General features: G+C 42.4%; 1 protein-coding gene across 4 annotated transcripts in view; it reads right to left on the bottom strand.

The window, feature by feature from the left end:
* Positions 1-20,428, bottom strand: part of ARHGEF28 (Rho guanine nucleotide exchange factor 28) — a 3,217,901-nt gene that overhangs the window by 738,751 nt on the left and 2,458,722 nt on the right. For 2 of the 4 annotated variants that reach the window (XM_044063941.1, XM_044063943.1), the window contains exons 15-16: positions 10,947-11,027; positions 10,174-10,216 (exon numbers count right to left, since the gene is read on the bottom strand). In XM_044063941.1, the coding sequence (XP_043919876.1) occupies positions 10,174-10,216; positions 10,947-11,027 (124 nt within the window). The remainder of the gene's footprint in view (positions 1-10,173; positions 10,217-10,946; positions 11,028-20,428) is intronic. The other 2 variants (XM_044063942.1, XM_044063944.1) reach the window with 1 other exon arrangement.

The following is a 20,428-nucleotide window of genomic DNA, read 5'->3' as shown; positions in this document are numbered from 1 at the left end:
TCTCAGAAGTACAGGCAAACATAGGAGGACTATGGCTAGCCAAGTTCACTGATGAATGCAAACTGGGAGCCATAACTGACTCTCCTGCTGACACGGACATTCTCCAAAAGGCCCTTACTGAGACGGACATCTGGTGTCAAAGTCATGGTCTCAAGCTAAATGCCAAAAAATGCATAGTCATCCCGTTTGGGAAAAACAAAACACCCATGAATTACCACATAGGTGGCAGCCCCCTTAACACATAAGAGGTAATAAAAGATCTGGGGACCCAGGTAGATAGTAATCTCTCCTTTGACAATCATATTCCCAAAGTAGTTAGAAAATCCTTCTATGTAGCCCATCTAATTACTAAAGGGTTTGCATCTAGAAATAAAGAGGTCATAGTGCCCCTCTACTCGTCACTCATCAGACCCATCATAGAATACAATGCCCCATTTGGGATGTACCACACAAGACACTTCCAACAGCTGCAAAGACCACAAAAGTACCTCACCAAGGGGATTACTGGCCTCAAACATATGCCCTATGCAGCCTGACTGGAAAAGCTCCGGCTGTACTCAGTGGCATATCACTTACTCAGAGGTGATCTCTGCCTGACTTACAAAGCCAAGTCCAACTCAGAATTGATGGGCATGCTCCACCTAAAGAAATCCAAGTCACTGCAAGCCACTCGCTCTAGTGAGCTAAACCTTGCCACAACAATAAATAGAACATGCTGGAGGGATAGATTCCTGTCACAGAGACTCCCCATGCTTTGGAACAAAATTCCTAACTGCATTAGGCAGAGCCCCTCACTAACACTCTTCAAGAGAAACCTTGACGAGTGGATGGGTAACAGAAAATACACCCCTGGGATCACTTCATTGGCTCTTCTTGACAGAGGCTCGGTTAATTAATCAATGGGGTGGCAAAAGCTGACACACTCTGGCTAGGCTTATAAATGCCCTCGGCCAAATAACCTAGTACCTACCTATGGACCTATGAGATGATGCAGGTTCAAACGGGGGGAGAATTATACGAGACAGCATAATGTTTAGATTCCAAGTAGAATAAGGAGGTTTCACTGGAGGGCTCATATGAAAAGTTCTTTTAAGAAAGGCCTTGGATAACTTGTGGGACACTATGTTTAGCCCATCAGCTCTGAGATGAAAGTTAGATATAGCAGCCAACTGAACCTGAACTGTTTCGGCTGCCGCTCCTTTATTAAAGGTCAGAGTCAAGAATTCTAATATGGATGTCAAGGGGGCTTGATAAGGATCAATGTTCTGCTTGGAAGCCCATATGGAAAATCTCTTCCACTTACTAAGATATAATCTTCTGGTGGATGGCTTATGGGAAGACAAAAGGATCTGTTTTGTCTCAGTGGAAAAGTTATGAAGCCTGGCTATGAGGGGAACTGGAGCAGCTAAGTTGTCAGCTTCAGTGACTGCAAGGAGGGATGGAGATCCCCTGACGGATGTGTCAGAAGGTCTGAAACTGGGTCCAGAATTCATGGATCCTCCAAGAGATGATGATGAAGAAATGGGAACCAAATCTGCCGAGGCCAATGAGTGGCTATAAGAATGATGGTCTTGCCCAGAGATTTTGCTTTCTGTAGAAATCTGGACATCAACAGGATGGGAGGAAAAGCATAGAAGAGACCCGGGGGCCAATTGTGTATGAGTGTGTCTCTCGGGGCTTCTCCTGGAGGAGGAATCAGGGCAAAGTAGCTTCTGCATTTCATGTTGATGTGGCTGGCAAAAAGATTGCAGCAAGGCTGGCCCCATTTGTGGAAAATCCTGTCCGCAACCTCTTTCTTGAGGAACCACTCGTGCGGCAACAACATTGCCCTGCATAGTTTTTCTGCTATCATGTTGGATCTCCCCAGGATGTGCATTGCCAACAGAAAACACTGGAAGGAAACAGCCCACTGCAAAACTCTGAGGGCTTCTTGGCAAAGGGGGTAAGACTTGGTTCTGCCTTGCTTGTTCAAGTACCAGACTACTGACATATTGTCTGCTGAACTTCAATCATTCCTAGAGGAAAAGAGTCCTGGAAGTACTGTAACGCCGGAAGTACGGCTCTCATCTCCAGAACATTGATATGCAAATGTGACTCTTGATCTGTACATGTGCCTTGGGCAGCCTTTCCCTGAAAATGCCTCCCCCCCCACCCTATTAGGGAAGCATCCGTGGTCACAGTGGCTATTGGGGGGTGGTACGAAGGGATGTCCTATGGTTACACGAAGAGACGTCAACCACCACTGGAGATCTCTCTTGCAAGAGTTCGTTATTAAAATTGTGTGATTCATTGGAAGTTCCTGATAAGATTATTGAGTGAACAACAGCCATCGAAGAATCCGCATATGCATCCTTGCTAATTGTATGGCCAGGATCGCAGCAGCCATCAAACCCAATACTTTTAGAACTTCTGCAGCTGGTGCTCTGTCTTTCAATACCAATGTGCTGACATGCTGGTGAAGGAGAAAGACTTTCTCGACTGGTAGTCTTAAGAGTGGTGGCTGAAGTGTCTAACTCTGCCCCTATAAAAACAATATGCTGCAATGGTGACAAGGCAGACTTTTCTGAGTTGACTGTAATGCCTAAGTGATTGCAGAGTGTCAGAGTGTATTCCTTTGTCTGAATCAGTTGATGCCTGGTGGTGGAGGTAAGGAGCCAATCGTCTAGGTACGGAAACACCTGGAATCCTAGACACCTCAGGTGAGCCGTGACCACTGCCATGCATTTGGTGAACACTCGGGGGCTGTAGTGAAACCAAAGGGCAGGGCTCAAAATTGATAATGATTGGCTCCCAGCCGGAAATGCAGGTGATGTCTGAATGGCCTGGCCATTTTTATGTGGTAGTACGCATCCTTGAGCTCTATCGAGCACATCCAATTGTCTTTTCCTAAAAAGGGAAGTATTGACTGTAGCGTGACCATTGAGTCTGCTGAGGTCCAAAATGGGTCTCCAGTCCCCTGTTTTCTTTGGAACCAAAAATAACCTTGAGTAACTTCCAAATCCTCTTTGGTCTGCTGGGATTGGTTGGATGACTCTTTTTTTCTAGCAACTTGTGGACCTCTATAGTTGCTTGTTCCTTGTAACTGGGTGGAACGTCCGGGATTCTCCTTGCGGGTGGGGTGGGGGGGGTGCAGAATAGTATGAAATACCCTCTGGAAATGATACTTTGTACCCAGCTGTCTTTTGTTATATCTTGCCAGGTGTCTGGGTACAAAGATAAGTAACCCCAACTGCCTCCAGAGCAGGACAGTTGGGCCTCCTTTCAGGAGCGCTGATAGGGCTGACCAGAGAAGTGAACTCTGTCACCCTGGTGTTGCAGACCCCCTCTGCTGCGAGGGCGACGTCTTCCATTATTACCCCTTCCTCTACCCCTAGAGGGGGGTTCACCACGTGTGTCCTGAAAGGCTCCTTGGGCTTTTCAGAACCACATCTTTCCTCCCCTTTGGCCTCTGGGGTAAGGCCGAGTAGGGGTGGAAAAACTGACTTCGACAGCAGACAGAGTCTTAGGTTCATAGGTAGGTACTAGGCTATTGGCCCTAGGGCCTATACAAGCCTAGCCAAAAAGGTACCCTGGCTTTCGCCACCCAAGAAAATTATTCTCCTGTGCCCCTGTCAAGCAGAACCACAGAAGTGATCCCCAGGGTGAATTTCTTATTACCCATCCAATCATCAAGGTTTTTCTTGAAGAGTGCTAATGAGGAGCTCTGTTTGACATAGATAGGTAGTCTGTTCCAGAGTATGGGAAGTCTCTTGGGACAGGAATCTATCCCTCCAGCATGTTCTGTTTATTGTGGTGAAAAGGTTTAGCTTAGAGGGATTGGGATTTCTTTAAGTGGAGCATGTCCAACAGCTCTGGGTTTGACATAGCTTTGTATGTTAGGCAGAGATCGCCTCTGAGTAGGCAATATGCGACGGAGTAAAGCTGGAGTTTTTTGAGTCGGTCTGCGTAGGGCATCTGTTTGAGGCCAGTAATCCTCTTTGTGAGGTATTTCTGCAGCCTTTCCAGTTGTTGAAGATGTCTTTCCCTCCGGTTTACACCTGGTCAAAGTTTCCTTCACTTCTGGCCCAAAAAGGAATGAGCCATCAAAAGGGGTGTTCATGAATGAAGACATAAAGGGCTCCATGAAGGAACACAAGTGCGTCCAGGAATGTCTTCTGAGAGCAATTCCTGTACCCGCTCCCCTACTCATTCCATCAGCTGCATATAATATGAGACACATGGACGAGTTTACGATAGAATTTAGGGTAGCAAGCTGGGAAGCAACTTTGTCAGAGGCCCCTCCAGCTACAGTACCCTGAAAAGTATCTCCCAACTCCTTAAGGAGATCTCTTTGCAAACTAGTGAAATGGGTCAAATAGTTCAGTGAACGGGGAGTAAAAGTCACTGAACTAAACATGCATTTCCCATATCTATCCATGATCCTAGGCTCTCTATTAGGAGGATGAATAGAAGAGGAAGTCTCAGACATTTCCTTTTTGGTGGCCGCTGCCACCACCATGGCATCAACAAGGACTCCTTTGGACAAAAAAGTTTTATCTGCTGAAGCAGAAATAAACTTATTAGGCCTCCGAGGAATAGACTCCATGGACTCCGGTGACTCCCACATCCTCCAAGAGACCAGCTGCATGAGCTCATCGAAGGGTAGAGACACCCAAGAGGTGGAGGGTTGAGACCCGAAAGCCTTCAGGAGAACTGACTCATTTTCACTAGGGCTTTTGGACTGCCAATCATCCCCCTGCCTACGGATCTCGAGTATCTCCGCAAAGGAGATATCCTCAGAGGGGGGCTGTGGGGACCCTTCTGACTCATCCAAGTCAGTATTAGATGTTAAAGACTCCTGTGGGGAGTCCAAGTGTCTCCTCTTGCACAAGCTCTTCCTGGGGACCTTCTCAGTGAGAGCCTCTGGGGAGGTCTCAGAAGAGCAGGGGGCACCCTGTGGGGCTACCTGAGGATCTGGGTCTCTATGCCTAGCCTGGACGATGGAAGCAGAAGTGGACACAGGCACTTTGGGGGATGAGGAAGCAAGACCTGGAGTCGAGGATGTCTGGGGGGGACAAGGCTCTCCTAATGGCTTCGAAGGCATCACTGCTCTGATAAGGAGGAGTCAACGGACCCAAAGGAACTGCCAACCCCTCCCGCACCGAGGCTGCGGGCTTCAAGCCGGAGGTAGGAGCCGAGCTCATCTGAGCCGAAGCCCCGAGAGGAAGAGTCGGCACCAAGTCGGTGCGGCTATCCTCCCCAGACCCAACAGGAGAGTGTCGGCTCCCAGAGTCCCCGGTCAGTGCCGAGGATGTCAGAGTAGATGGAACCGAGGACACTGGAGCAGGTCTTGGCTCCACGATCAACAAGTCGGCTCCTTCTGGCTCCGAAGGTCTGGTACGGCTCAGAGGAGGAGCAGTCAAGTCAGGGGTAGTGGTCTTCGGTTCCAATGCTAGGGTCGGAGCCAACAACAATTTAGCAAGGCCTGGTGCCCGTAAAAGCTTCTGCACCAATAGATCCATATCCAAATCCAACAGGCTGACAGAAGACCTAGAAGAGTGCACCGACGGTGCTGACTGAAGTAGTGGAGATAGAGGTCTCTCAGATACCAGCTCCAGAGCTGTGGGCCCGCTCCGAAAAGAAAAGACAGTTGGCTCCAAGGTATGTGGAGCCGATGTTGCAGGATCTTCCAACTTTTTGGATTTCTTTGACTGTTTGGAGTCCTTAGAGTCCGCTGAGGACTTGGAGGACTTACTGGCCACATCCTGGTCACTCAATGCTTCATGAAATGGATGCTTTAACAAGCCTCTCTCAATTCATTTCCTTTTCCTCTCCAGTAACACCCTAGAGGAAAAAGAGTGACAAATACTGCAAGTCTCCAGTAAATGGACAGCTCCTAAGCAGTAAATGCAAGTTACATGGCCGTCAGTAACCAACATTTTTTGCCCGCAGTCTGGACACTTTTTAAAGCCAGACTTTGGGTGCTTATCCTTAGCATCAGCCATATCCAATAATCAAAGTACCTTAGGCTTAAATACAGAAGACAAGCACACAATAAGCCTAAGAAAAAGGTACTCAGTATATACACTATTGAAGAACCACACCTAGGCTCTAAAAGCACACCACACAAATAAGCCTAGAAAAAACACCAAAATAGAGCTATGCTCTAAACTGTAAAGAGAACACACGCACTATAAACTATGGCCCAAAACAAAAGGCCAACACTAAGCTAAATATATAAAGTTATAATCTATAATATAAAATGCAGAAAGATCTAAATTAGGCCAAAACCACGAGGCCGATAAAATTACACTAAGTAACACACGCAGGAAAGGGGAGCTTTCAAGAAGCTATACAAGACTACTCTAACAACTATTAGAATGATCAATAGAAAAAACTTTAGAAATAACTTGCAAAATACGGTTTTGAAGAAATACTGGCTCGAGCAAAAACTGGAACCTCTGATCAGATGCCGTGGCAAACTAGATATGGGGTCATTCTCAGTGCATCATGGGATAAGGGACTTGGCCTCGAGCTACTGGTAAACCTTGAGCTTTGCAAACGGCCGTACTGGAGCCAATGGAGTGGCTCCGAACCCATCAGTAAAGAATGAATGGCAAGATTAAACAACTTTACATCTGCTATTCAGCTGTAGCCTCCAAATGGGCTTCATGTCTCATGAATGGATAACAGCAACAGTTATTCCTCTGCACAAAGTTGGGCCATCTAGAGCCTAGAAAATACAGACTCATATGTCTCACTAGTCTCATATGCAAAGCCATGGAATGAATTATCATAGACATGATCATTAATGACATAGGAGACCTTCAGACACTGGACCAAACCCCATTTAGTTTCATCGAAGGCAGGTCATGCCTACTCAACCTGGTGGGCTTCTTTGAGAAGGTCACCAAAGCAATGTATGAGGGCAAAATGGTTCACACTGCCTGCCTTGACCTGAACAAGGCATTTGACACAATACCCCACTCAGGCATTGTTGACAAACTTAAGAGGTTAGGTACAAACCTTGAGCCAACCAGATGGAGAAACAGCTGGTTTACAGACAGAACCCAGGAAGTTAGAATTGGGGAGTCCACCTCTATAAAGAGGCCAGTCACATGCAGAGTCCCTCAAGGATCAGTTCTGGGACTACTCCTTTTTGGCATTTAAATCTCTGAAGTAGAGGTCAATGTCAGTGGGCTCTGGCTGACTAAATTTGCAGATGATTGCAAATTTGGAGCTGTCACTGAATTACCCACTGGCACAGACAAACAACTGGTGTCACAGCTATGGTCTAAAACCAAATGCCAAGAAATGCATAATAGTATCCTTTGGGAAGTCATCCACCCTGGTAACTATCATACTGACAACACACTCCTAAGAACTGTCCCAGGAGTCAGGAACTTGGGACATGCATAGCAATAATCTAGCCATTGACTATCACGTGTCTACAGTAGTGAAGAAATTATTCAGTGTTGAGCAACATATAAACAAAAGTATGGCATCGAAGTCCAAGGAAGTAATTGTTGCACAGTACTTGGCATTCATCAGATCTGTCATTGAGTACAATGCCCCCTTTGGTATGTACATAACCAGACATATCCAACAAATGGAATTTCCACAGAGGTTCTTCACTAAAAGAATACAATTCATAAGTAACATGTCCTATGCAGACCACCTCAAGGCCCTATACCTGTATTCTGTCTCCTACAGGCTTAAGAGGAGATCTATGCTTGGCATGCAAGGCATTATCAGATTCGACTCTGATGGACCTCTTACATATCCATATAACAAACCGTGCCAGAATTTCCAGTTCTAAAGACTTAAACCTTGCCAGTGATATAAATAGGACCTGCTGGAGAGACAGGTATGTATCCCAGAAACTACCCTGTCTCTGGAACAGGCTACCCATCCATGTGAAGCAAAGTTCCTCCCTAAACCAATTCAACTGTAACTTGGCTAGTTGGATGGCGAACAGGAAAGTCATCCCAGGTTTGGCACCTATGTCTTTAATGGACATAGTCAGCTTGTAAATGGCTCATCTCCCAGGCCCTGCTTGTAAATGCTTCACCTCCCAAGCCCCTACTTACTCTTATCAAGGGTACAAGAACTTACAAAGGCCCGTATGGTCATTAGCCTAGTAAACACCTATGAACTCCTTGTACCCTGCATGCCACGGCGAGAGCACTGCCTGAGCATGGTGACATCATGTGATGAATATGAATTTTGGCCAGATGCATAATTATTCAGAACTTGGTTAGTGCACAAATAGAAGGTACTGCAACTGACTGACTCCTCTGCATTTTACTTGCCTTTTACTGGATGTAATGATTTCACGTTTATTTGTTATCCTATTTTCTGGTTCCAGTGGTCCAATTTTAATAATTTATTGTCTTTTTGTTGTTTGAGTCAGTGAGCACTGGGGTTGTTACTGAGAACAGAATTTCATATAACAGCACTGTAGTGCATGAAGCTCTGTGACAACACTTAAAATACCATTAAATAATATCCAGGATAATATGCTGGTTATGTGCTATTGCAGCTCAAGACCTGACAATAACAGTGCTTTCAAAGCAACAAATGTTACCTCCTAAGTACAGCTTCTCTCCAGTATCAGGGAAGGGACACTCCTTCTCTCTCAACCATCCTTGAATATCTTTTCTCAAACATCAACGGAAGTTTTCAGATGTCAGTCTAAGTAACTCATTTAAATTAAAGCAATATTTAAAAACTGTCCCTGAAGTTTTGCTTACTTTCTGTCTATGCAACAGCACTCAGTAAGTGCATTACTGGTTTTCAAAGTCAGAAAACACTTTTGGCTTTTTTTTTTTAAATAATAAGTAGTACATGGAGTGGATAAGACTCCATGCACTACGATGAATTATGATCAGGTCTCCGATTGTAACCATGTTATTATATATTCTTGATATGAATACCAAGATTCACCTCTCGAGCTTTGATCTTAAAGTAAGTTTCTTGGGATACATGTTATGAACTGCAAAAGGACAGCAGATGGAGTAAAAAAAACTATAACCAAATACAAAAAGCCATCAACCCCTGAGGGAGACCAAAATGACTACAGATAAGTCCACCAAGTGTAAAAAAAAAAAAAAACGAGCAGTAAAAGCTGGATGCTTTATTCAGTTTTTTCAGGATTAAGCGCTTAATCCATTTAAAAGGATTATGACTGTTGTGTACAGGCTCAGTAGCTGTGGAGTGTTTTAGCAGACCTGTTGAGCTTCAATCACGTGGTCACACTTTGTTAGCATCACCTACTGAATAACACACAATTACCTACCATGGCCACAATGCTCTACACTTAAAACAAAAGCAGAGCTGATAGCTCCAGCTGCAGAACATTATATGGGACCATGAATGCAACAATACTGTAAAGTCTCCTCAGAAACCTAGTGTGTCTAAATTTAAGTCCTTTAATCACATATTTATAACCCATATAGAACATAATAAAAAAAGTTGCAAGCATAGTTAAAAAATGAAGTATTAGTTTCTGAATTTATGGCTGAAAACTGTTTTAATGAGTTAAGTCCAACAGTGCAATGCCTCCAGTAGTTTAGTACAACTAATATACTTGACCAGCGTAATGAAATGTGGCAGTGAATGCTGAGGTAATAAAGCTAGTTCTGAAAGATAGTTGGTTATACTGTTAAACTTTCTCTAACATGATGGATATAGCTGGGTTTCTCATTTAAATTGCACAAGCAATAAAAAGCAACTTTAAAAATTGTAGTACCATTTACTGGTTTATTAAGGAGGTTATACATTGTGATCCTTACAGCTGGAAATAACATACATATATGTAAACTAAGTACAAGATATAATGAAATACCACAAAACTCATCACATCAAGAAAGAATATGGCCATTGAAGGAAAGCGTGTCACAAGTGACAAATAACAACTAAGCATAGTTATTATTTCTGCAAATACAGTCTGTGTTGCAATTTGTCACAAAAGTATAATATATGGCAATGACATCTGCCTGAAGGCAAATATCATAGATGTTTGCAACTTGTGAGTTTATGTAAAAGCAACATTTTCTACTCATCATTTTAACTTCTAGTTAGATTTTTTTCTCAAAAACATTACACTTGTTAACAGGATTCTAAAGACATTTCATGGAGAAACATTATGTTTGGTTGGTTCTGTGATCATTCCATTCTTAATGCTGACATTACCTTTTTTCTTTGGATTGTTCAGACAAGCTGTAAGCTCGCTGTTCTAAAACACAAAACAAAACAGATATAAAACGTAACAAGTTAATGAATAAATAAATTCTGTAACATACAAAATTACATGTATATCCTTCACCATGATTCAAGGGGAAACTTGAAAAAAGATGTCATGCTGAACAAAGGCACAGACTGAAAGATAACAGTCCAAAATAACACTGCCAGCAAAATCAGTTGCACTCATAAAACAGTAATGCAGGTTAATTTTAAACCAGGGAATATTACTCAAACACCATTAAGCCACTACTCTTATCATGTTAGACATACAGTAAAATCAAAACTCTGTACCACTATAAAAAGAAAACGCATTTGTCACAGTATTATAATATAAACAAGAAATCTTAAGCTTTCCTTATTGTCCTATTTACCATTCACCACACAGGCAATACAGTAAGCAAGCAATGTTGATCATAGGTTTCAAATCCCTCTGCAAAGGAAGGTACCATAATATAAAATCAAAATAGCTTCATGCATGATAATTAGTGTTAAGCATTTCTGTCAGAACTTTACCACCCAAAAGTGAAAGTCTGGCCCTTAAATGAAGGAAATAAATGCTTCTGACAGCACCACTAAATGTTTTGATTTTAACAGTACATTATTTTTGTTAGAAGTGTCACTAAAGGTCCAAACAAAATGTGGGTGGTAAAATCTTGACATGTATCCACTGTCCAATGACCAGCTGAAGGGCATGATGCCACCATGTTGCCTATTTTACTTACTACCATAATGGAGAAGAGACATTGACTTCGAAAGGGAGAGGGCTTGAAGTAGAGACCGGCCACTGTGACCGAACACACCATCTATATAAAGCAGGAACAAAATGCCTGCATTTATACAAGCTTATAGGATTAAACACTCCTGCAAAGCTATGATACACAAAACTGCTAGAAAGCTGCCATTAGTTAAAATGGCCTACTATTGTTAAAGCATTAGCAAAATTGGTAACCAATAGCAGTTATTAGGTGCACAATAAGCGTTAAATAGCTATACCACATTTCTTTATACAAAATGTGAAGCAGACCTGAAAAACTATTTATACAAATAGCCACAAAGGTGTGTTATGCAACTCATCAATGTGGCTACTGACACCATCCTTGCGATTCACTCTTTATGTCTTGAGTTATTGAGTTATTGCTGCAGAAATGGGTATCTTGAGGATTTGCAAGAGCCTTGCTGATTATGCTTCTGCCTCTTCTGGGTTAAATCGTTAAAGTGCATTGTTACACAAGCTTATGCTAGCACGTTATAACTCACACTGCTGCTCACCAGCTTTACATTCATGCACATAGCAACCTTTCTCGACTTCAGCATTACCTTCTTACTACCTAATTACACAGTTAATAACTGCTCAGAGTAATATAAAGGATCTATCAATTCAAGTGCTGATTATCAAAGTATAGCTTACTAGCATGCAACTATGACTTTCTAGAATTCAGTGTTTTAAAATGCAGATCCTGGCTGAAAAAAGATGTTCTTCGTTTTTCACTGTTGCAGTCATTACATTTGGGTAATCTTCTGGCAAGTTGCCCTCAGTCGGCCTGATTAACAAAGTCTTGGGTCCTGCGTCGGTTGCTGTCCTTTCTTCCATGACGTCAGGTCATCAGGGGTATAAGCCGACACCATTATATCAGTCTTTCTTGCCGCACGGTGCCCAAAGCAGAAGCAGTTCGCAAGTGCCGGTCGGCCGACTCCTGAAATTTTCGTTTTCAAGTTTCAGAACCAAAGTCTTCAACTAAAAGCTAAGTACCCCGTTGGGGAAACTTTTTCTTGCTCCTTACAGAAAAACAAATTCATTTGGTGACTTACTTCAAACAGGTGGCCACAAAAACCCTGCTATCTGCAAGGCAAATACTGCAAGCCTTGGGGTTCATGGCCTCCTGCATTCTTCTAATTCCATATGCAAGAATGCATATGAGGAAACTTCAGTGGTACTTAAAAAAGTTTATGGAGTCAACATTGTCACAACCTGGAAACAATGATTCCTATCATACCTTGCCTGTGCCTAAAGTTCCTATGGCGGGCAGAGGCCTGCCACCAAAACAAGGGACTGCCATTCACACCACCCCCTGCCGCCCAAACCCTAAATACAGATGCATCAGACTATGCTGAACTCCAGGTAGCAGCTTCTAGAATATCCCTGGTAGGAACACCTCTGAGAAAGACTGTTGAAGTAGATGCAGCCCTGGTGGAATGAGATCTGATCCCCTGGGGGATAGGTTTTCCATGGTGCTTACAACAGAAATGAATACAATGGCTTATCCATTTAGAAATGGTTTGTTTGAAATAGCCTTCCCCTCTGCCCCTGCAGCAAATGCTACCAGCAGTTCAGATTTTCTTCGAGATTTAGTCCTGTCCAAGTAGAATCTAAGTTGTCTGTGTGCATCCAATGAATGCAGAATCCACTCCCTCTTGTTCTGTGGATTGGGAAAGAAAGTTGGCAAATGAATGGAGTGATTAAGAGCCACACTGGATACCACCTTGGGCATGAATGATAGATTGGTCCTGAGTGACACCCTGTCCGCATGAAAGATAATGAAAGGCTCCACTGCCATAAGGGCCTGTAATTCAGATATCCTTCTAGCTGAAGTGATTGCTAAAAGGAAAGCTGTTTTCCAGGAAAGAAATTTTAAGTCTGCAGTAGCCGCTGACTCGAAAGGAGGTAGAATGAGTTTCTCCAATACAAAGATAAGGTCCCAGACAGCAGTTGGAGCTCTCCTGGGTGGTCTCAAGTTTTTGGCCCCTCTGAGATACTGCTTAAGAAGAGGATGAGAGAAGAGGGGGGGTTCTGTATTGTAATGAGCTGAAATGGCTGAGGCATGGATTTTTATGGAAGAAAAGGACAGGCTCTTGTGAAGCATCTCAGTTAAGTATTGTAAAATCTGAGGTAAATTGGGCACTGCTGTGCTCATCCCTTGAGATTGATTCCAGGCACAGAATCTTTTCCATTTGTCAGCATAAGATTTTCTAGTACTAAGTCTTCTCGCCTCCAAAATGCCATCCATCACAGGTTTGCTGAGGGATGCTAAGGGGGAATTTAAGTGATTAGCCAAGCTGCAAGATTCAATGTTTGGAGCTGAGGGTGCAGAATTTGGTTCTCCTTATGAGACAGTAAGGAAGGTGTCTGAGGCAGGTGCCACGGAGATATGTGAGACACACTGCGCAAGAGTGGGTACCAGTGTTGACGAGGCCAGTCTGGAGCAATCAGAATAATTTTTGGTTTGTCCTGTTTGACTTTTAGTAGAACTTTGGACAGCAAAGGCAGAGGGAGAAAAGCATAGACTGAAAGTTTTTTCCAGCTGAAGGGCAGAGCATCCACTTTCCAGGCTTTTTTGTGATGAGTTCTTGTGCAAAATTTGTCCAACTGGTAGTTCTGGGGTGAGACAAAAAGATCTATGTCTGGGCTCCCCCATTTGCATGTCAACATGTTGAAAATCCATGGTTCCAGTTTCCATTTGTGTGGGTCCATGAGATTTCTGCTTAGTTCGTCTGCCAGAACATTCAGCTTTCTTGGCAGGAATTGAGCTTGTAGTTGTACTTGGTATCCCAAGGTCATGTTCCACAATGCCATGGCTAGTCTGCAGAGGGGGTAGGAATGTGTACCCCCCTGCTTGTTTATGTACCACATAACCGTGGTGTTGTCTGTCTTTATCAGTAATTGTCCTGGATGAAGGTAGTCCTTGAAGGCTGTCAGAGCATTCTGTACAGCTAGCATTTCTTTTTGATTGATATGAAGGTGCATTTGATTTGGGCTCCATTTGCCCTGAATGGACTTCCCTGCCAGATGAGCCCCCCCCATGCATAGTCTGATGCGTCTGTAGTTAGGGTTTGGGTGGCAGGGGGTGGTGTGAATGGCAGTCCCTTGTTTTGGTGGCAGGCCTCTGCCCACCATAGGAACTCTAGGTGCAGGCAAGGTATGATAGGAATCATTGTTTCCAGGCTGTGACAATGTTGACTCCATAAATTTTTTAAGTACCAATGAAGTTTCCTCGTATGCAGTCTTGCATATGGAATTAGAAGAATGCAGGAGGCCATGAACCCCAAGGCTTGCAGTATTTGCCTTGCAGATAGCAGGGTTTTTGTGGCCACCTGTTTGAAGTAAGTCACCAAATGAATTTGTTTTTCTGACATCAGTAAGGAGCAAGAAAAAGTTTCCCCAATGGGGTACTTGGCTTTTAGTTGAAGACTTTGGTTCTGAAACTTGAAAACGAAAATTTCAGGAGTCGACTGACCGGCACTTGCGAACTGCTTCTGCTTCGGGCACCGCGTGGCAAGAAAGACTGATGTAATGGCGTCGGCTGCATGTTTTATACCCCTGACAACCTGACGTCATGGAAGAAGGGACAGCAACCGACGCAGGACCCAAGACTTTGTTAATCAGGCAGAATGAGGGCAACCTGCCAGCAGATTACCCAAATGTAATGACTGCAACAGTGAATACACTCGAACATCTACATGTATGGTAAGTGTACACAACTGTACTTTACTGCACCAAACAATCCACCTACACAATAAAGTGAATAAGTAAGTAACAACCACCTCAATCTTACATGGCAGAAATGTGATCTGACAGTCTAGGAAATGGAAAGCTATTTTAATGGAAAATATGCAACATATTTTACAGAAAAACATGTAGGCAAAACAGTAACTAGTCTGTTCAACACATCACAGATAGAAAAGTAAGTAATAAGGGTACTCTTTAAATGCATGAAGCAGCTCCACCATTCAGTAAACACAGATTACATAGCAGTACTTTAGGAAACTGTGGGACCTGAATCTTACCTCTGGAAATAATATCACATGACAGATGCTTAAATTATGTGGTATATTAGAGAGAGACAGTAACTCAGCAATTGTGCTCTGTTAAAGAGTGACTTGTACTTCAAGTATTTAGCATTTAGCTGCCTGTATGAAGCAACATTTGATTTATTAAAATATTTGCATTGTTGATAGTTCACATTACCTTGTGTAGTAGAATTACACACTATCTTTCTCCTCAGAAATGATATGTTACTAGTATCCATCTGTTTGTCTGTCTAGCTTTCTTTCTATTTAACTCTGTGCATGTGTCTGTGTATGCATGTGTGTGTGTTTCTGTGTGTGTGTCTGCATCTGTGTAAGCCTGTGTGTGGGTTTAAGGCAGAATGCAACAACATTACAGTTACCCTATTTACCACCCCTTTAGTTTCGTTGTCTCTTAAGTACATGCTGAGCTCTGCACCAGTTAAGTGACCAGTCTGCTTCAGAGAGTGTATCTCTACCACTGCACACAACCTAGTTGCTGTATGACTGGCAAAATTACATTTGAATTCTGATTTTAACAAACAGAACTGACAGCTTTTATTGAGAACCTCTGGCATGCTGCTCTTAGGATCTATGATTGCTATAAACAGGAGTTCGTTTTTCATAATTTTTACAAATTTCAAAGTTAATTATTCAGTTATCTGAGGGGAGTAGGGGTGCAACACCCATGGAAAAATTTTTAGGGGGAGGGTGGGAGTCTCCAAAACAACTCTTCTATTTTGAGTGCATAACTATAGTTACTACTGTTTCTTAGAGTGTCAATTTTGAACGTTAGTGTTTCTTCACTCTACTTTCTGGCTTTATGGGTTTATTTAGACATGCTAGAACATATATACTAGTAAAAGATATTGTGGTATACAATAAACTACATTTAGATGTACTGATCCAGGCTGTAAGATATGCAACCCAATTACATATTGTGTGCCCTATGTGTATACTGACCCTTACAGGTACTGAAGTTCCAAACAATGGCCTCCAGCACACCATTAGGATTTGCAGTGACAATGTTGATACTCAGTGTATCATTTATATATGCAGTGCAGAGTGCTGCTGCTCTGTGTACCATTAACAAATGCAATGTTCAGTGTTGCTACTCAGTGTACCTTTAACATATGCAATCTCAGTGTTGCTACTCAGTGTACCATTAATATATGCAATGCTCAGTGTTGCTACTCAGTGTACCATTAACATATGAAATGCACACTGTTGTTACTCAGCATACCATTAACATATATATTGCTTGGAGTTGCTACTCAGTGTAGCATTAACATATACAATACTTAGTGTTGCTACTCAGTGTACCATTAAAATATGCAATGCTCAGTATTACTACTCAGTGTACCACTAACCAATGTAATGCACACTTTTGCTAATCAGTGTACTGTTAACATATGTGAAATAAACTGTTGCTACTCAGTTTAACATTAACATGCACAATGCTCACAGTTGCTACTCAGTGCACCATTAACATATGCAATGCTCAGTGATGCTACCCAGTTTGCCAATAATAAATGGAATGCACACTTTTGCTAATCAGTGTACCCTTAACGTATATGATGTAAACTGTTGCTACTCAGTGTACCATTAACATATGCAATGCTCAGTGTTGCTACTCAGTGCACCATTTATTGGATCATAGATGTTACTAGGCTATTGGCCCTGATGACCTTACAAGCCTAGCCAATAATTTACCCCATGTTCCAACAAGTCAGCACCCTATGCCACTGCCAGAGGGACATAGGTAGAATCTCAGGGGTGTATTTTCTGTTCCCCATCCAGTTATCCAGGCTGCACCTGAAAAAGGTTAATGAGGTACTCTGCTTTACATGGACAGGAAGTCTATTCCACAAAAGGGGGAGTCTCTGGGACACAAATCTGTCCTGCAACCAGTCCTACTGATGTCACAGACCAGGTTGAGGTCGCGCATGTGGGTTACTTGAGTGGAGCTCAACTTGCTGATATGCAGCAGCCCCATCAGGGTGGGGTCTGAGATTGCTCTGTATGCTAGACAGAGGTCACCTCTGAGGAGTCTGTAGGAGACTGAGTAGAGGGACAGGGCTTTTAGCTTATCTGTGTAGGGTAGATGTTTGAGGCCCTGGATTCTCCGGGTGAGGAACCACTGTGGTCTCTCCAGCTGCTACATCTGCTTTGTGAAGTATATGCTGAAAGGGGCACTGCCATATGCAATGCTCAGTATTGCTAATCAATACACCATCATATGCAATGCCCAGTGTTGCTACTCAGTGCACCATTAACATATGCAATGTTCAGTATTGCTACTCAGTGCACCATTATCATATGCAATGCTCAGTGCTGCTATTCAGTGCCCCATTAACATATGCAGTGTTCAGTGTTGCTACTCAGTGCACCATTAACATTTCTAATGCTCAGCATTACTACTCAGTGCACCATTAACATATGCAATGTTCAGTGTTACTACTCAGTGTACCAGTAACAAATACAATACAGATATTTGCTAGTCAGTGTACCATTAACATATATGATGCACATTATTGCTTCTCAGTGTGCCATTAACATATGCAATGCTCTGTGTTGCTACATAGTGTACCATTAATTTCAATATTGCGATCCAGTGCACCATTAACATATGAAGTGCTCAGTGTTGCTACTCATTGCACCATTAACATATGAAATGCTCAGTGTTGCTACATAGTGTACCATTAACATATGCAATACTGAGTGTTACTACTCAGTGTATCATTAACATATGCAATGCTCAGTGATGCTGCTCAGTGTACCACTAACATATGCAATGCCTAGTGTTGTGATCCAGTGCACCATTAACATATGCAGTGCTCAGTGTTGCTACTCAGTGCACCATTAACACATGCAGTGCTCAGTGTTGCTACTCAATGCACCATTAACATATGCAATGATCAGTGCTGCTATTCAGTGCCCCATTAACATATGCAATGGCCAGTGTTGCTACTCAGTGCTCCATTAACATATGTAATGCTCAGTGTTACTACTCAGTGCACCATCAACATATGCAATCATCAGTGTTGCTACTCAGTATACCAGTAACAAATACAATACACACATTTGCTAGACAATGTACCATTAACATATATGATGCGCACTACTGCTTCTCAGTGTGCCATTAACATATGCAATGCTCAGTGTTGCTACATTGTGTACCATTAATTTCAATATTGTGATCCAGTGCACCATTAATTAACATATGAAGTGCACAGTGTTGCTACTCATTGCACCATTAACATATGAAATGCTCAGTGTTGCTACATAGTGTACCATTAATTTCAATATTGTGATCCAGTGCACCATTAACATATGAAGTGCTCAGTGTTGCTACTTATTGCACCATTAACATATGAAATGCTCAGTGTTGCTACATAGTGTACCATTAACATATGCAAAACTAAGTGTTACTACTCAGTGTACCATTGACATATGCAATGCTCAGTGATGCTGCTCAGTGTACCATTAACATATGCAATTTCCAGTGTTGTGATCCAGTGCACCATTAGCATATGCAGTTCTCACTGTTGCTACTCAGTGCACCATTAACATATGCAATGATCAGTGCTGCTACTCAGTGTACCATTAACATACAAAGTGTAGAGTACTGCTATCCACTAATCCATTAACATATGAAGTGCATAGTGCCTCTGCTCTGTGCACTATTATATATACAGTTAACACTGTTGCTGTTCAGCAAACCATTAACAAATGCAGTGCTTGGCATACAAAATACCTCACTGAAGTATGCAAGTAGCCCTTGATCAATTCCTTTTTATTGCAGTTTGTCAAAACCAAATCAACTTACATTATGCGAGCCAGCGGTACACTCTATTTTCCTCACTTTTCCTCACTGTAGTGTAACCACAGAGTTGGTATATAAAACTTATGGAGTGTGGGGGCTTAGTCCAACAATATGGAGATGCAGAGGGCTTGTCCTTTCCAAAAAAGTGTTTATATATAGTGCTGAAAAAAAATCAATGAAGTTGAACTTATTTTCTTATTAATTGAAGGAAAATAAAAAGCTATAGTTCTCAGTGCTGCTGTCCTGTTCACTACTAGCATAGAGATTGCTTAATGCTCCTGCTCACTGCACCATTAACATATCAGATATTCAGTGCACCATTAAGAGAACTACTCATGTGTTACTACTCACTGCTCCATTAACATATCAGGTATTTGGTGCAGCATTAATAGAACTCATGTGCTGCTGTTCAGTGCACCATTAACAAATCAGGTGCTAAGTGCAGCATCAAAATATCTGCTTATGTACTACTGCTCACTGCAACATTAGCATACAAGGTGCTCAGCACAGTATTAAAATATCTGCTCATGTGCTACTGCTCACTGTATCATCAACATATCAGGTGCTCGATACAGCATTAAGAGAACTGCTTCCATACTGCTGCTCACTGCACCATTAACATATTAGGTGTTCAGTGCAGTTTTAAGATAAGTGTTCATGTGCTTGTTGATGCTCATCGCACAATTAATATCAGTTGCTTGGTGCAACATTAAAAGAACTGTTTACAGTACTGCTGCTTACAGCACCATGGACATATCAGGTGCTCAGTGTACTATTAAGAGAACTGCTCACGTGCTTGCTGCTGCTCAGCACACCATTAACATATCAGGTGCTCATTGCAGCATTGAGACCTTCTCATGTGCTGCTGCTCACTGTACCATTAACATATAAGATGCTTAGAGCAATGTTAACATTAAAACATCATCAAAACATTTAAATAAAACAGCGGTGCCCTGTGTGGTAGTGACTGCTTTGGATCCCTACAGAAAAGTGCACTAGTTGTCTTGTTTTTTGTCAGAAACAACAGAAAAAAACAGACTTAAGGGCAAGAAAACGAAGGTATGATTAACTACATTGCTGAGAATCTTCAGGAAATCCAATTTCATATCTCATTGCGCTACATTTAAGATGAACTGCTAGCAGAGAGGCCTGTAAACTCAAACACACTCCAGGAACTCCTGCAGCTTGGAATCTACTGGAACATGGTAAAAACTGCAGAAACCTGTCAAACCTGTTTAACCAGTTGACAATCAGAAACAGGAAGTATATTAAAAGGAAAAGATGTGAAAGATCAAGAAAGAGGCGCTAAAGCATGAATTAAGGCCAAACTGAAAAGAAATCCACACAAAACCACACTTCCTTCCATGCTGCTGGCAAATGTACACTCAACTGGAGAGCAAGATGGACTATTTAAGGATGGATCTTCCCACCCAATCTAAGGTGAGAAATAGTTGTTTACTTGTGTTCACTGAAACTTGGCTGAACTCCAGTATAAATGATAGTACAATACATGTGGAGGGGATGTCATTTCAGGCTGACAGAAATCAGTCTCCCTGTGGCAAATCTCATGGAGATGGTGTTTGTGTGTATATCAAC

This window comes from Protopterus annectens, chromosome 2.part2, assembly GCF_019279795.1.
Source record: "Protopterus annectens isolate FY-2018-M chromosome 2.part2, PAN1.0, whole genome shotgun sequence".
Lineage (NCBI taxonomy): Eukaryota > Metazoa > Chordata > Ceratodontiformes > Protopteridae > Protopterus > Protopterus annectens.
Note: the sequence above shows the minus strand (reverse complement) of the source record. Positions and strands in the feature narration are given on the sequence as shown.